The 15,403-nt window shown below is 52.8% G+C and overlaps 1 protein-coding gene across 1 annotated transcript in view; it reads left to right on the top strand.

Moving 5' to 3' along the window:
• Positions 1-13,495, top strand: part of WNT10A (Wnt family member 10A) — a 45,307-nt gene extending 31,812 nt beyond the window's left edge. The window contains exon 4 of the mRNA XM_078870050.1: positions 11,242-13,495. Coding sequence (XP_078726176.1) covers positions 11,242-11,763 — 522 coding nt within the window. The 3' untranslated portion in view covers positions 11,764-13,495. The remainder of the gene's footprint in view (positions 1-11,241) is intronic.
• Positions 13,496-15,403: the final 1,908 nt, after the last annotated feature.

The following is a 15,403-nucleotide window of genomic DNA, read 5'->3' as shown; positions in this document are numbered from 1 at the left end:
TGGGTCTGTGGTAATGCTAGAGTTGGGTGCTATAGGGGTGGTGTGTATGGGTCTGTGGTAATGCTAGAGCTGGGTGCTGTAGGGGTAACGTGTATGGGTCTGTGGTAATGCTAGAGCTGGGTGCTATAGGGGTGGTGTGTATGGGTCTGTGGTAATACTAGAGCTGGGTGCTGTAGGAGTACCGGGGAGAGGTTGTGGGAGACACGCGCCGCGCTTTGCCCACCGCGGGTCCCCCTCGCCATGGGTGTGGAGCCGCGCACAAAGGGGACTGACTTTCACCCCGAGCGATGAGCAGCGATGCGCCGTGAGCTGCGGTTTGGCTGCAGGTGCCGCGTCGCCCAGGCGTGCCGTGACACAAGCTGCGCCCAGTTCGTCTCGCTTGACACGGCCACTTGGAGAGTTGCAGCCAGCAAGACGCTGAGCCAGTTTACTTTTTTTTTGGGGGGGGGGATTCAGGATCCGAGGGTTCGATTCGCACTGAGGCCAGGGGGGTAACGATGCAGCACATTGATTAGATCTGGGAGAGCAATTCATTCAAGCAATTGCTTACCGATTATCCTTTCGATTAAGAGACTCGTCGGGTAACATGAACGGACTTTCGCGTGCCGCTGGCCGGGAATTGATGGGTGGACCTTGGTGACGTTATTGGTATGATCAGCAGCGTCACGATGCACGTGGCTTGTAGGGGGTTTCCAGCCTTCGGGAGGTAGGATGTGGGGAGACCCCCGAATATTTAAAGGGGCCCGAGTAATCGATAGTCAGTTAGAATGATTGCTCGATGAATCAACTCAATCGACTGTACCGCTCTGAAGTCGTCCCTATGTAAGAAGAAAATCATCAATTTTGTACGAGCCAATATTCCTTTGCAATATGAATGCACAGCTATGGTTTTGTATGGGTAAATGAGGAAGACCTTAACAAGTAATCAGACAGAGGGGTCAGTGCCACGTGGTAACACAAAATAAAACCAACTGTCTTACTCCATCAGCCTGCTGGTGGAGCGTTTCGACCTCTCTGGGCTTAGTCAGCAGGGTGTGCTCCGTCAAAATAAGCGCCGCTCTGCTTGGTTTTCAGGTGTTCTGTGAATATTCTTGGTTTTTTCGGTAAAGTCACGTAGAAGGGAAATAATAAAATAAAAAAAATAAAACATCATAAAATACAATTCTCACGACGTTTCGGCCACAACGCAAGCAGCCGTCCGTGTTCTGTGAATGTTGCTAGTACTGTACTGTAATTAACAATACAGTACAGCATGTATATAGACAGTCTACCCTGTGAGTGAAAGTATTTGTGCTAATGGTGTCATGATATGGAGCATCGCGCGCCATTGATGTGGTGTACGTCACCTCGTGACTGCTATTGTATATTGGGTTACAAGTGTCAATCAAAGAGCCAGCCAAGTGAAAGTTGAGTGGGTAGCAGTGGCCTGCAGCTTAATACTACTTCATAACACACCTGTCTTGCGACATCAACGGTCACATATTCCAGCTCTCACCCGATGCGTTTGCGGATTGCACTTCGTTTCGTTCTGCGTGACGTTTCGTCCCACGTGCTGCATTGAGCATCTTCAGAATCTATGTTTAAAGTGCCTGTAGACTGCACGGTGTATACTTACCGTGTGCATGGCGCATCTCAGTTTCTGAATGGGAATGCATACGCGTGGATTATTCCACACGCTTTGCGCCACGTATTGGAATCAGCGCGTGCTATGAAGGAGGAACATTGCCCGAAACGTCTGTTATATACTTTATTTATTTTAAAGCCACGATGTTATTGATAAATGTTTTCTGCGTTTTTTTTTATTATTTGCGAATTGGAGTGCTAGGCAAATGACACGTAGCTATCAAGGCAGCATATATTTGCAAACAGGATTTGCAAATTGGTCCTTACTTACTCTGGTTTTTGTGTCTCTAAGTTTTGGGGAAACCGTTTGGTCCGTCTGGCCGGGTTACAATCGGGCGAGTCCCCAGTAGCAACAGAATTTCATACGACAGGCAAGTTCGTATTGGACCGTCTTGACGAGATCTCGAGTGACCGTCCCCCTGCGACAAGACGGCCTGAGCTGATGCATGAACGAGTTCATTGTTCATCTTAGACACCGTTAAATAAATCCAAATACAAATTAATGAGCTGAATACTCACATTTTTGTACACGATATAATTACGTTCGTGTGTTTTGTCAGTAACGTGTGATAATGCACATACAGCTGAGCGCTCGCTTTACAAATGTCCCACGTCTGTCTATGTAGAGTCGTACAGCCTATTAGGATATGCATGTTGATTTGCACAATCCCAGTTCACAAAGTGATGCATTTGAACGTGAGATAGTAATATGCTAAATTAACCGTCTCATCTAATTTGAATCTACTCACTATCTATCGAAAGCTCCAGTCAACAGGCTTCACTCATTTGGGGTCATACAATTCTCTACTGCTGCGCTCATGCTCTGGAGTTCCCATCCAAGCCCAGGCTTCTGTGCTGTGGACTGCTTGCCTCCTGTTCAAGCCTAGGCGCAATGCTTTCCCCTTGTTTCCTTTGACACTGACTGCCTCTCGGTGTAAAATACACATGCTCGCTGTTAAAGCACTGCATCTTGAGACATGGTCGTATTCAGGCGCCGTGTAAATCCGCAGTGTATTGTACACATATGTCCGAGTGAGTTTTTGGCATGGGCAGGGAGTGGCTCATATCTGTTGAGCAAGGCTAGAACCAGATTAAGCTATCGGGCGATAAGGACTGAGATTATATACAAAGAATAAATAAACACGGGTCTCTCTCACCACGTAAAAAAATAAATAAAATTACCCAACATTTCAGTTCATTGGCGAATGAGCTTTTTCAACCACCGGTTTTTTTTTCCTCAGCGGAATTTGTTCAAGCAGACCGCACTGTTGATGATACTCATAAAGTCGAAACCGAGCGACCGAATGAATATATATATTAATGATTATACTCATCGCCAAATCCTCAACATGTTCGTCAATTACACTGTGTGGCCTTAAAAGTCAAAAGTATAAAATAGGTGGCATTTCGGGCATTGGCGCTTCTTCATAGCAGATAAAAACATTGGGGCCATAACCAGGTGAGATGTTATTAAGACAGACCTACTCCTTCTCAGGTCTGTAGTATGATGATTAGAGACGATGATTCATCCACATGCGATGGTTACCGTTGAACACACACAAAAAACGATTTAGCCTGGAGTTCCCGATTGGAGCGATACACAAATGTGGTGCAATCGGATCGGGTTGCATTATTGTGTGACCTGTAGCGATATTTGCCTGCTCTCTCTCTCTCTGCTTTGGAATCGCACTCCACGAGAGAGAAGTTAATCGGTCTATTGAGGACTGGCTCGGATACACTGTTTAGTGTTTAGCACGGGACCGAAAGTAACGTAGAACGTCAGGGCTGACCCGACCCAATGAGCCCGTTCTATTCTTGCTTATTACGGCAAATGTGTTCGGGAGCTTAAATGCCGATATCAAGGTCTGCTAGCCACGACGAGAGAGCCGTTCTAAGACCTCGTCTGATCGGTCCCATGAGTGAAAGCATTCAAAACTCTGGATTTTCTTTTTTGGGTGGGGGAGGTGGTGGCGAGGATGGGGGGCAAAGCGAAATGGTTGTGGTTTCGGATTGTTCTAGTTATTCGCATGGACTCGACTGCATTTGTGCCAAATGTCAGCCATCTAAGCCCATCTGGACCATCATTAGAAATGCATATATATATCAGTCACCCAGACACTCACGATTGTCTGTATTAGATAATACGCGACAGGCTTGGCTTTGGGCTACAATACGGCGTGCATTGTCTGGACAGCGAAGGGAGAGAGGGAGGAGGCCGTGTGCTCGGTGGCAGATGACGGGGAGCTCTGCATGGTGATATGAGGAGGCCGTCGGACTGCGAGGGGGGCTGCGTGCAGAACGAGAGAGAGAGCGAGCGAGAGAGTGAGCGAGAGAGTGAGCGAGAGGTGGGGGTTTTACATAAAGCTAAGTTTAAAAATGTTAAAAAATTACGAAATGATGAACGAAGCAAAGTGCCGAATACACCGATCATCTTCTTGTTTCCACTGATCGTAAGAAAGAGAGAGAGAGGAGTCGTTCGCTCTTCTCGCATGCGCCCCTGGATCGTCGTCGTCGTCTTCGAGCCGAGCGCGTGCGGTGTTTTTGCAGCCTCCCCCATTCTCGCCGCACGCCGTTTGCCGTGAAACCTATCGGGGGTCTCTTATCTTTGTTCTCACGTCACTTATCTCCACGCCGTACAGGATACGGGCACGCATGCTTTGCATTCGGAATAAGAGACTGTGGGGTGTTTTCCTAACGATTTTTTTGAAAACTCCCTTCTGTAAACACATAATCTATAACCCAAACACATTCGCACGAAGCTGCGGACGAGAAAAAAAAATGTACCTGCGTTAAGAATGTGCGTGTGTGTACGTGTCGTGCGGGGAGCGGTAGCGTGGCGGTTACTGCGCTGCAAACCCCAGCCACTTGAGTTCGATTCCAGCTCAGGGCCAACACCTACTACGTACGGTGCAAATGAAGTTCTACACATACACACGTGCAACACCTGTGATGATTATCTGATCCGGCCCTGGGCCTCCCCTAGGCCGACTCAACCTCAAATGATTAGCTGGTGCGGTGGGTAAACATCGCCATTGGGGAGACAAAGGCGGCCGGACGTGGTGCTGGCCACCCACCCCCCCACTCGTGTTCCGTGCCGGCGCTAATAGGTGCTCGCTAACAGCATTTGCTCCGAGAGTCTGTTAAAGGCTCGATATGGGGATCTTTGTCTTTTGTAAATCTGTGCGTGTGTACGTGCAGTCTGCAAACACTTTGCTAGGGGCATCATTAACGCGCGCAGCTTTTTTTCTTTACTGAAAACATGAAGATTGCATGGGAACGCCTCTGGCAATGTCCCTCCTTCACATCAGGGACGTGTATTTGCGGCACGTGGATGGCGTGGTGACTCACACCTCTCTTAGGAGGTCGCTCTCCCCAGCACACAGCCCACGTAGCCCACACAGCCCATACAGCTCATGTAGCCCACACAGCCCACGTAGCCCATGCAGCCCACACAGCCCATGTAGCCCATGTAGCCCATACAGCTCATGTAGCCCACACAGCCCACGTAGCCCACACAGCCCATGTAGCCCACACAGCCCATGTAGCCCATACAGCTCATGTATGCCCACACAGCCCACGTAGTCCACACAGCCCATGTAGCCCACACAGCCCATGTAGCCCATGTAGCCCACACAGCCCATGTAGCCCATACAGCCCATGTAGCCCATACAGCTCATGTAGCCCACACAGCCCACGTAGCCCACACAGCCCATGTAGCCCACACAGCCCATGTAGCCCATGTAGCCCATACAGCCCATGTAGCCCATACAGCCCATGTAGCCCACACAGCCCATGTAGCCCATACAGCCCATGTAGCCCATACAGCTCATGTAGCCCACACAGCCCATGTAGCCCATACAGCCCATGTAGCCCATGTAGCCCACACAGCCCATGTAGCCCATGTAGCCCATACAGCCCATGTAGCCCATACAGCCCATGTAGCCCACACAGCCCATGTAGCCCATACAGCCCATGTAGCCCACACAGCCCATGTAGCCCATACAGCCCATGTAGCCCATGTAGCCCACACAGCCCATTTAGCCCATGTAGCCCATACAGCCCATGTAGCCCATACAGCCCATGTAGCCCATACAGCCCATGTAGCCCATACAGCCCATGTAGCCCACACAGCCCATGTAGCCCATACAGCCCATGTAGCCCACACAGCCCATGTAGCCCACACAGCCCATGTAGCCCATACAGCCCATGTTGCCCATACAGCCCATGTAGCCCACACAGCCCATGTAGCCCATACAGCCCATGTAGCCCACACAGCCCATGTAGCCCATACAGCCCATGTAGCCCATGTAGCCCACACAGCCCATGTAGCCCATACAGCCCATGTAGCCCATACAGCCCATATAGCCCACACAGCCCATGTAGCCCATACAGCCCATGTAGCCCACACAGCCCATGTAGCCCACACAGCCCATGTAGCCCATGTAGCCCATGTAGCCCACACAGCCCATGTAGCCCACACAGCCCATGTAGCCCACACAGCTCATGTAGCCCATGTAGCCCATGTAGCCCACACAGCCCATGTAGCCCACACAGCCCATACAGCTCATGTAGCCCATACAGCCCATGTAGCCCATGTAGCCCACACAGCTCATGTAGCCCATGTAGCCCACACAGCCCATACAGCTCATGTAGCCCACACAGCCCATGTAGCCCATACAGCCCATGTAGCCCATACAGCCCATGTAGCCCACACAGCTCATGTAGCCCATGTAGCCCACACAGCCCATGTAGCCCATACAGCCCATGTAGCCCACACAGCTCATGTAGCCCATGTAGCCCATACAGCCCATGTAGCCCACACAGCCCATGTAGCCCATACAGCCCATGTAGCCCACACAGCCCATGTAGCCCATACAGCCCATGTAGCCCACACAGCCCATGTAGCCCATACAGCCCATGTAGCCCATGTAGCCCACACAGCCCATGTAGCCCATGTAGCCCATACAGCCCATGTAGCTCATACAGCCCATGTAGCCCACACAGCCCATGTAGCCCATACAGCCCATGTAGCCCATACAGCCCATGTAGCCCACACAGCCCATGTAGCCCATGTAGCCCACACAGCCCATGTAGCCCATGTAGCCCATACAGCCCATGTAGCCCATACAGCCCATGTAGCCCACACAGCCCATGTAGCCCATACAGCCCATGTAGCCCACACAGCCCATGTAGCCCATACAGCCCATGTAGCCCATGTAGCCCACACAGCCCATGTAGCCCATGTAGCCCATACAGCCCATGTAGCCCATACAGCCCATGTAGCCCACACAGCCCATGTAGCCCATACAGCCCATGTAGCCCACACAGCCCATTTAGCCCACACAGCCCATGTAGCCCATGTAGCCCATGTAGCCCACACAGCCCATGTAGCCCACACAGCCCATGTAGCCCACACAGCTCATGTAGCCCATGTAGCCCACACAGCCCATGTAGCCCACACAGCCCATACAGCTCATGTAGCCCATACAGCCCATGTAGCCCATGTAGCCCACACAGCTCATGTAGCCCATGTAGCCCACACAGCCCATGTAGCCCATACAGCCCATGTAGCCCATGTAGCCCACACAGCTCATGTAGCCCATGTAGCCCACACAGCCCATGTAGCTCATACAGCTCATGTAGCCCACACAGCCCATGTAGCCCATACAGCCCATGTAGCCCATACAGCCCATGTAGCCCACACAGCTCATGTAGCCCATGTAGCCCACACAGCCCATGTAGCCCATACAGCCCATGTAGCCCACACAGCTCATGTAGCCCATGTAGCCCATACAGCCCATGTAGCCCACACAGCCCATGTAGCCCATACAGCCCATGTAGCCCATACAGCCCATGTAGCCCACACAGCCCATGTAGCCCATACAGCCCATGTAGCCCACACAGCCCATGTAGCCCATACAGCCCATGTAGCCCATACAGCCCATGTAGCCCACACAGCCCATGTAGCCCATACAGCCCATGTAGCCCACACAGCCCATGTAGCCCATACAGCTCATGTAGCCCACACAGCCCATGTAGCCCATACAGCCCATGTAGCCCATACAGCCCATGTAGCCCACACAGCCCATACAGCTCATGTAGCCCACACAGCCCATGTAGCCCATACAGCCCATGTAGCCCACACAGCCCATGTAGCCCATACAGCCCATGTAGCCCATACAGCTCATGTAGCCCACACAGCCCATGTAGCCCATACAGCCCATGTAGCCCATACAGCTCATGTAGCCCATACAGCCCATGTAGCCCATGTAGCCCATGTAGCCCACACAGCCCATGTTGCCCATGTAGCCCATACAGCCCATGTAGCCCATGTAGCCCACACAGCCCATGTTGCCCATGTAGCCCACACAGCCCATGTAGCCCATGTAGCCCATACAGCCCATGTAGCCCATGTAGCCCATACAGCCCCGGCCCTACTAATCTTACAACGGCCCTTAACTGGGCGCGGTTGAGCCCCGGGGGCGAGGAGTTGCGAGTTGCAGATGCAGCAGCGAGGCCTCTCGCCACAAAAATGCACAACAGCGTCCCCATTTGCTTTGCAAGGGTTCCCAGAGGAGCGCGCCCGTGTGCGTGTGCCCGTGTGTGTGTGTGCGTGTGTGTGTGTGCGTGTGTGTGTGCCCGTGTGTGTGTGTGTGTGCCCGTGTGTGTGCGTGTGTGTGTGCGTGTGTGTGCGTGCGTGCCCGTGTGCGTGCGTGCGTGTGTGTACTCGCGTGTGTGTGCCCGTGTGTGTGCGCGTGTGTGTTTGTGCCCGTGTGTGCGTGCCCGTGTGTGTGTGTGTGCCCGTGTGTGTGTGTGTGTGCCCGTGTGTGTGTGTGCGTGTGCGTGCCCGTGTGTGTGCGTGCCCGTGTGTGTGCGTGCGTGTGTGTGTGTGCGTGCGTGTGTGTGTGTGCGTGCGTGTGTGTGTGCCCGTGTGTGCGTGCCCGTGTGTGTGTGTACGTGCGTGTGTGTGTGCCCGCGTGTGTGTGCCCGTGTGTGTGTGTGTGCCCGTGCGTGCGTGTGTGCCCACTTGAAACGGCAGAAGAAGAAGAAGAAGTTCGGGAAATAAAATGATAATATAACACCGAATATGTGGAGTGAATACGGAATCCTGACATGGTTAATTTAATTCAGCGATTTTTTTTTACGTGTGTGCTATTGTTAATGTGATTCTTTTGCCAGAATTTTCTTTAAATCTTACAGAATAAATGGAAAAACCCTCACAATAAATATCATCTCGACATTACATTCCAGTAAGACTCCAATTTACGTCTCCCCATTTGACGTCGTTTCGCAAAAACGTCGTCGCTTTATTAACACCACGACTTGATTTGCGTCGTCCCAACCCGCACTCAACGTCGCTCACAGCATCGTCCATCCTTTCTCGTATCCGTCGCCTCGGCCTTCGCCTCCACCTACCCTGCAAATACATTTGATCCACGTCGTTTCGACATTCGTATCAGTGAATGACGTCCGTCAAGGCGGATGACTTGTGGTGCTCAGAGTACAGGAGGAGGAGGATCGTGAGAAGAACATGAACACGGCATCCGGCTCCTCTTGCCAGTGCAGAGTGACAACAGAGGGATTACTAATAGAGGTTTTCCCCTTTTTTCTGGCAACAAAACTGACACCTTTTGCAAGGAATCATGCTTACATTAACCACAATACTTGCAGTCAAATGCAAACACAAAATAATACTCTGATAATTTATGCATTGTCTTTGAAACTGATTGGTCCACACCAGAGACAGCTTTCTTTAGAGCCTAGTCTCATATGGTGTTCGACCAGATGACGCCAAAAGGCGAGTATTGTGGTTAATGTAAGCATGATTCCTTGCAAAAGGTGTCAGTTTTGTTGCCAGAAAAAAGGGGAAAAACCCTATTAGTATATTTTGCTACTGGCAAAGGAGGTCCCATGATGAAACAGAGGGATTCTCGACTCGTGTTGATCGTGCTAGGGGGTGTTTGACCGTACTTCACCACGCTGGCCACTGTGGATTGGTGAAAACAGCAGAGGCCAGGACTGTTTCGGCCATTGCCCGCCGCCGATGTTCGCCGTAGCTGGGAATCGAACTCGGGATGTTGTTTTCCTGCACCGCCGGTGAGCACGGTTGGCTACATGTCACCGACAAAAGTTCAACATACAAACGTTTCACACACAAACAATACGCACGTTAATGATAGCATGCGTACGCATCTATTCATGCACGTAAGTTGTGTCTAATCGGCTTAACGTAGAATAGATACAGTCTATAAAACGGTGATCCGATAATGTTTAAATATGGATGCTACATGCTTATGTTTAAATTACGTTATGAGCTTGGGGACACACTGGAGCCAAAATGGGTTTCAGATGCCGGGGTAGGGCGCTGGTCCAGCTGTGTGGACACCTCGTAGGGGAAATGCTTCAATGTAATCCACGTTGAATAAACGTTATAATCGTACTACTTTAGCCAGGGCAGCCTCAACGAGTCTCAAGAATCGTCTTCAACGAGAATCCTGCTTTGGGATATTTGGCAAGTAACTTTGAGGGGCATTTATTTTTGTTTCGTGGGAGGAACCCCTGGGGCGCCCGGAGAAAGCCCAGCACGCATATGGGGGGGATAAGAACGAATGTGTGGCTCAGACGCGTTCACGGGCCCACTCGTTTTACTGCCTTCCCCGAGTCACTTCGTAACCCCAGTGGGTTTGGGAGTTTCACAGATCTCTGCGCCATCCTCCGACCGTTACCTTCAAAGTGCCGGAATGCTGGCAGGCGCCGTGGCCACCAGGGTTAATTTATCGAGGGCCTCGCTTGTTCGTATTAAAAAAAAACGTATCGGGCCCTGGGGCGACGGTGAGAATGAAAGGCTTCAGAGCTTTAATCATAACGACGCGTGGCGCACACCACCGCTCTCACTACACCGGCCTATAAATCTGGGGTCTTTGTAATCCGCGAACATAATCATTCACAGCCCTTTGTCATTACAACTGCTGGATAAAGGCCTCCTTGCATCTCGTGTAGATCGTGGAGCTTGTTTAGAACACTGCTTGACGAACACGCTGTCGCAGTGCGGATTCATGACTGGGGGAGGGGGGGTCCCAGGATTGGTTCAGACATCACTCGTCACTGATATTAGCCGTGGTAGGGAATCAAATTCTGGTTGCTGTGTATTTGCACTCAATCCAAAGTCGTGTCATTTTTTTCTGCCGCGATGCTCCTGCTATGAGCAACCACGTTGAATCTCCTCTACTGTTTAAACAAATAATTATCTTCACATCTGTTGTTTAACGGCAGTTGGATCCATTGATTGGAGAATGTGCAGATGCGTTGAACCGTGCCTCATTGTGCCCTCATTTTAAAAAGTCTCACTGAAACGCTCCACTCCATGTTTAATCGATTAATACTTCACGTTTGTTTCGCAATTCCTCTTTTATATCGTATGCTGCGGTTTTTTCACATTTTATGGTCTGTGCTGCTTTCATGACCCAGCTCTCCCTTGTAAACGAGACTGTTTAAGTGTGACTTGAATTTTTTGAGACGCCCCTTTTCCGACCGCGACGTAAAGTCCATCATCGCTCAGAAGCGAGCCACACCACACAACCGCCACCTCCTCTTCCTCTCCTCCCGTCGCTCCTGCAGGTCGTCCTGGAGCACAAGAGGCGCAAGTGCAAGTGCCACGGCACCTCCGGGAGCTGCCAGCTCAAGACATGCTGGCAAGTGAGCCCCGACTTCCGCACGGTGGGCGACACGCTGCGCGACCGCTTTCACCTCGCCGCGTTCCTGGCGCCGCACAACCGGCACGGCGGCCCGGCGCTGGCTCTGGTGTCCGGCGGAGGCCACCACCACCATCACCAGGGCTCCTCCTCGGCCCAGGTCACCGGCCGCCGCTACCGACCTCCCGACGACGGGGAGCTGCTGTACTTTGAGCGCTCGCCTACGTTCTGCGAACGCGGCGCGGGCAGCGAGTGGCCCGGCACCCAGGGCAGGGTGTGCAACCGGACGAGCGCGGGCGCGGACGGCTGCGAGAGCATGTGCTGCGGGCGCGGCCACAACCAGATCAGCGAGAGCCGCATGGAGCGCTGCAACTGCAAGTTCCACTGGTGCTGCTACGTGGTGTGCGAGGAGTGCCACAGCAGCGCGTGGGTCAACGTGTGCAAGTGACGCGGCGGCGGTGACGGCGGCGGCGGCGGTGGCCGCGATGCCCCTGACCGGCCGTGAGGACGGACTCCGCTTGTCAGTCGCTGTTGTCGTTGTTGTTGTCGTTGTCCCCGTCGTGAGCGGCGATGGTGGGGAAGCGCCGATGAAGCCAGAGAGGGCTTCGTGAAGGACTGGCACCTAAAGACTCGTGATGTGTGTGTGTGTAGTGGTGTGCGCGTGCGTGTTCGTATGTACGTATGTGCATGCGTGTATAGCATTTAACCTGTGGTCAGACGATCACACGTTGAAACCCCAGCCATCGTCTCCCCAGAATCAATAATCCGAATAGCAGTTAAATATCAGTCAACAATGGTTCTCATATATAGAGACTAAGCCTCGCCATAGCAATGCGTCATTTCTACCGCATACTCAAGGCTGCCGATGGTGATGGCAAGAGAGAGGACACACAAAGATAAAGATTCCCTGTATAGCCTTTAACAGACTGTTGGGCAAGAGCTGGTAGCGAGCACCTTTCGTGGCCGGCACGGCACGCGAGGGGGTGAGTGGCCAGCGCCACACCTGGCCACCTTTGTCTCCCCAGTGCCGATGTTTACACTCCGCAGCATGTACTCACGCGAGGCTGCGTCGACCTAGAGAAGACCCAGGACCGTTTCAAATAATCTTCACTGTTATTGGCCACGGGCTGTGTTTGTGGTGCAGGGCCCTGACCGCTGCACTCCCACTCCCCACAAGAGAGAGAGGACGACACACACACACGCTGCTACGCGATGATCAGCTGAATGTGCCGTGTTGACGATGAGCAACTTTCACAGCCCGCGCGGTCCCCGTTGCGCCGCCGCACGCCCGCGCAAGAATATACGCGCACCGCGAATGTGCCGGCGATGAATCTCGCCATCCGTTGTATTTTTTTCTGCTGTTCTCAATTTTACAATTGCGTCTCCCCAACCCCTCCACACGTCCTCGCGGTTGAGCTTCAGAGAAGAGAACGCGGCCGGCACTCGTTTCAGACGAGTCCCCGTGGAGCAATCTATCGTGGCTTTTGTTGTTGTTTTTTTAAAAAAGACTCATCATTAACGAAAGCAAAAACAAAGTGAAATAGGTGGGGGAACGGGGCGCATTTCCCACGACAACAAAGGCCCCCACGATCCATATCTCGCATGTGAACGCGCTGGCCCTGCGTGAGATAAGGCCCTGTGCGAACGACCACCCAACCCGCTTGGAGGAGAGGGATGCTCGAAGAAGGAGGATGACGCATCGGGGCATGCGGGACTCGGATGCGCCTGTCTGCGCTCGATCACCCAGTCACGCACGGAACCCTGTGCGCAGTTTTTACATGGGAACCACCACCACTCTGTCAAAGTGAGCGAGCGCGTGCCGCACGCGTGTGCTTTTCTTTTTTTTCGTCTTCTTCTTTCTTTCTATAACGGTGATATGAACACGATGTACATAGAGAATAAAGTTACTGTATCGTGTTGATAGGGGCGGCGCGCTGAATTATTTCACGGCACGTGGCTCCGCGCGCCCGGGCTGCGACGGCCGCGCTGTTGGCGCCGTGGTGAGCGACGGGAGCCTCGTGAGCTGCGGCGAGGCGAACGTTCGCGAAACCCGCCGCTGCTGAGAACTCCCCGTGACTCCACCGCCCATCCGCTTGTCGCTGGACGTTGATCTCACACTGACCACCCCCCCACCCTCCTCCACACTTGCATCGACACAAATGGTCATATTCAGCAATGAAAAATCCACTGCTGGATTAATTCCTCCCCAAGTCACCCCCCCCACCCCCACTTATCAACACATTCCTCCGGTAGGAACGTTGGGTTGCTCGGTCAATGGCCTGCAGGGTCAACGGCGGCGTGGTGTATTCCGCAAATATGCCCGACTGTGAGGGCGGGCACAAGCGGCGTGAGTAGGTTAAACGTTGAGTTTTATAAGGGCACCACGGGGTGACCAGCCCCTCCCCTCCCAGCCCCACCTCTCCCAGCCCCTCCCCACCCTCCCCACCCAGCCCCTCCCCACCCAGCCCCTCCCCACCCTCCCCACCCAGTCCCACCCTCCCCACCCAGCCCCTCCCCACTCTCCCCTCCCCCACCCAGCCCCTCCCTCCCCACCCAGCCCCTCCCTGCACGACGGACGGACACAATAATCCCCTGTGGGCTGGTGTAACCAGAGGTTCCTACCAGTATGATCGAGTGATGTAACAATCCACATGGCACCTGCACGCGAGCTGATTTCAGCACTCCGTCTCCATGCTGGAGGTGCTGCTGGGGTGCCTTCTCCTCCTGTGGCTGCCACGATGTCATTCGTGTCAGCCAGAGGAGCCCTTCGAACGATGTGTTCGGCACAAGTCGACTTTGCTTTTCTCAACAGTCGATGTGTGATCCGTAGCCCGAGTACGTTCTCAAAGCCACGTTCTCCTCTTTCTGCCTATACATTTAATTGCACACGTTTCAGCTGGTCTTCCGCTATTCTGATCCACACGTCATAGAGGGTAATGTGCGCTGATTGGTTCGCACGGACACAACATTTTAGTGGTAGTGCATTTTCCTTTGGAGTACTTGATCTCAATTAACTTGATCGTTAAGGACATTTATAAATAGATGTTGATTGAATGCAATTGATTGGAGCTCATTTTTTTTCTATCGATGCCTCGGGCTTTGTGGGTCACTCCGATGTTTGTGTGTGTGTGAAACCTCTTGCTTGTGGCAGGAGCCAGAGCCAGTCCACCGGACCTCCTGGATACCACAGAGATCCAGGCGGTACCGGTCCAGCTCCCGACAGAGGAGTGACAGCCTCTCCTCCGCAGTGAGCGTTCGAATATTTCACTTGGCCACATGTAGTGGTTTTTGTTGTTTCTAGAGGAGCCCCGAGGGTAAGGATTCAGTCTCCTGGCTCCGCCACATGGGGTTTGGCCAGAAGACGTCATAGAAGCCTGTCCCCCCGGGACCTCCGGCACAAGCTTCTTTATTACATTTTATGGTCGTGGTTTATTGGTAATTAATTGAAGGTGGAGGATTTACCAGCCCCTCGCACCCGTCCAAAGCCCCAATTTGGTCGCTCTGGTGGTTACAAACGCCATGAGGGGAAAGGCCAATCGGAATTGGGAATCCCCCCACAGCACTGCCCACGACAGCGCCGCCCGTCCGGCACCACGAGGAGGTAGGGGGTTGTGTTGCTCTCTTGCTCTGCCTCAATGGCCCGCGATCACAAATCGCTATTTAATTCCATAAAAAAATGGTAACCTGCAGCACCACACCTATTACCATCATTAGGGGAAAGAACGGTGATCCAATCTCCGACCCCCAGGAACAGGTTTGCAGATTTGCTGAGCATTTCTGTGAGGTCCTGGGGGAGGGGAAATCCCTCACCCAGGAAAACAACGTGGGACAAAGTGGAGATGACCCTGCCGAGGCTGCGGTGCCTCAAATATTGGAGGAAGATGTCACCCCCTGTGAGTGGCTCGCTGAGGTGCCATCTATTGAGGAAGTACTAAAGGCGATCCAGAGTCTGAAACCAGGAAAGGCACCGGGTAGAGATGATCTCCCAAGCGAAATGCTGAGGGAGGATGGCGTTTGTGCACAGACTGCCCTACATGACATCATAACAACAGTCTGGACCACTGGACAGGTTCCGCAGGATTGTAAGG

The sequence above is a fragment of the Lampetra fluviatilis genome, chromosome 2 (genome assembly GCF_964198595.1).
Source record: "Lampetra fluviatilis chromosome 2, kcLamFluv1.1, whole genome shotgun sequence".
Taxonomy (NCBI): Eukaryota; Metazoa; Chordata; class Hyperoartia; order Petromyzontiformes; family Petromyzontidae; genus Lampetra; species Lampetra fluviatilis.
The sequence above is the reverse complement of the archived record's forward strand: the minus strand, read 5'-3'. Positions and strand labels throughout refer to the sequence as shown.